Genomic DNA, 1,787 nt, shown 5'->3' with positions numbered 1-1,787 from the left:
TTATATCTCATTGAAGACATTTTCTTCTGCTCTGAAGACGTCCCAGAAGTCTTCAAAAGATGATTTTCAACTCTTCCAGATTCGCGGGAGAGTCTTCAGTTCTGCTTTGAAGACGTTAACGATACAGAATTCTTTAAACAAATTTTTCCAACTGCTCTCTTCTCTCAGTAACGCTTCCGGAATCGCGGAAGTCTTCCATTCGCATTGAAATCTTCCTTTGTTTTGAAGACATTAGACCCCGAAAAGTCTTCGAAATCCGATCGGGAGAGTCTTTCCGATCCAAGCTAAAAAGTTTCCACCTTCTTCTTCTTCTTCTTCTTCCCAGCTGGTTCCAATTTTTATATGGAGTCGCCGTTGCGGATGAAACGTTTCCATCTTTTTCTATTCTGCGCTTCTGCCTCATCAATCCCCGTCTCTACCTAACTTAATTTTTTAAATTATAGGTGAAAAAGTATGAGTACCTATTCAGTTTATATCGAAATGGCTGTTAATATTATGTATGTTATGAATTTTATGAGTTATTTGGTTCTATCGCTAGAAAAAGCTAGGATAGGAATATTATTTTTTATGAAAGCTTTATGCCGTCCTCCTGAGGAGGCGCAAGAAAGAATAAAGATGCTGAAACCCCTCAAATCAATGGGAAATGAATCTGGCAAAAAATGCGTAGAGGGGAAAAAATGGATCGAAACGCTAAAAGGAGACGAATTGCAAAAAGAAAAGCAAGAAATATTGAGACGTTGGTCGCAAACTCTGCCAAGAATGGAACGCAAACGAGAAGATGATTTCCCACTTACGGGCGGCCGAAACGGCAAGAGCCCGTGGTCCCCTATAAGAGAGGCCAATCTAAAACCACCTATCCAGGAGAATTATCGGCCGGAGAGGGCTGTGCCGAAGACGGCGCAAAGGTCAATTGAAGAAGGAATAAAAAATATGCGGAAGGAGCAACAAAAAGACGAGGTTATTTCCCATCTCTCTGAGGCAATCCTTCATTTGGCGAGGAAGCAGCAGGATCATCGTCAGGAGGAGTTGAGGAGTAGCAGCTCCCTAGTTGACGTGCTGCAAAAGATTGAGGTAAGTCAGGCGACTTTGAAGGAAATTAGCCTAAAAATAGATGATAACACAGATTTCCTGAGAAAGGCTCTCTCGGAGAGGGATGTAAGGATAACTAATTTGGAAAAAACTGTAGCTATGCTCTGTGTGGAAAGTAGAAGAAAGGACGACATAATAACGGATATGTTGGAAAAAAATGCGACGAAAGACGATATTATGTTAGAACAAGAATGCAAGATAGTTAATTTGAACAACAAGGTTGAGAAACTTGAGGATGAAATTAGAAGAATAGACGATGCTTTCCAAAATATGGTTGAAAAGGTAGATCGCTTGACTGACCAAATAAGGAAAACGGAAAAAAGCGCTATGAAAGAAAGTATCCAGTTGCAAGAAAAGAGGGTAGAAAATAAAAATGATTCTATTTCATTAGAAAGAATGGGTGTAAAGATTAAATATGAATGTGTTCAAACCTGTTGCAAGAGCATGATACGAAAATAGCCCATTTGGAGAAATATGTTCGCCAACTAAATAAAGAATTGGTAATGAAAGGAAGACAGAAAAATGAATCGGAAGTTGAGAAACCTGAGGTGGAAAAGAGGGTAGAAGATAAAAATGATTCTGTTTCATTAGAAAGAATGGGTGTAAAGATTAAATATGAATGTGTTCAAAACCTGTTGCAAGAGCATGATACGAAAATAGCCCATTTGGAGAAATATGTTCGCCAACTAAATAAAGAA

General features: G+C 38.9%; 1 protein-coding gene across 1 annotated transcript; it reads left to right on the top strand.

The window, feature by feature from the left end:
- Positions 1-480: 480 nt before the first annotated feature.
- LOC137619944 (golgin subfamily A member 6-like protein 24) lies at positions 481-1,548 on the top strand. Its single transcript, XM_068350226.1, has one exon. The coding sequence runs from the start codon at positions 481-483 to the stop codon at positions 1,546-1,548; it is 1,068 nt and encodes a 355-aa protein (XP_068206327.1).
- The last annotated feature ends 239 nt before the right edge of the window (positions 1,549-1,787 follow it).

This window comes from Palaemon carinicauda, chromosome 26 (assembly GCF_036898095.1).
Source record: "Palaemon carinicauda isolate YSFRI2023 chromosome 26, ASM3689809v2, whole genome shotgun sequence".
In the NCBI taxonomy this organism is placed as follows: Eukaryota; Metazoa; Arthropoda; class Malacostraca; order Decapoda; family Palaemonidae; genus Palaemon; species Palaemon carinicauda.
The sequence above is the reverse complement of the archived record's forward strand: the minus strand, read 5'-3'. Positions and strand labels throughout refer to the sequence as shown.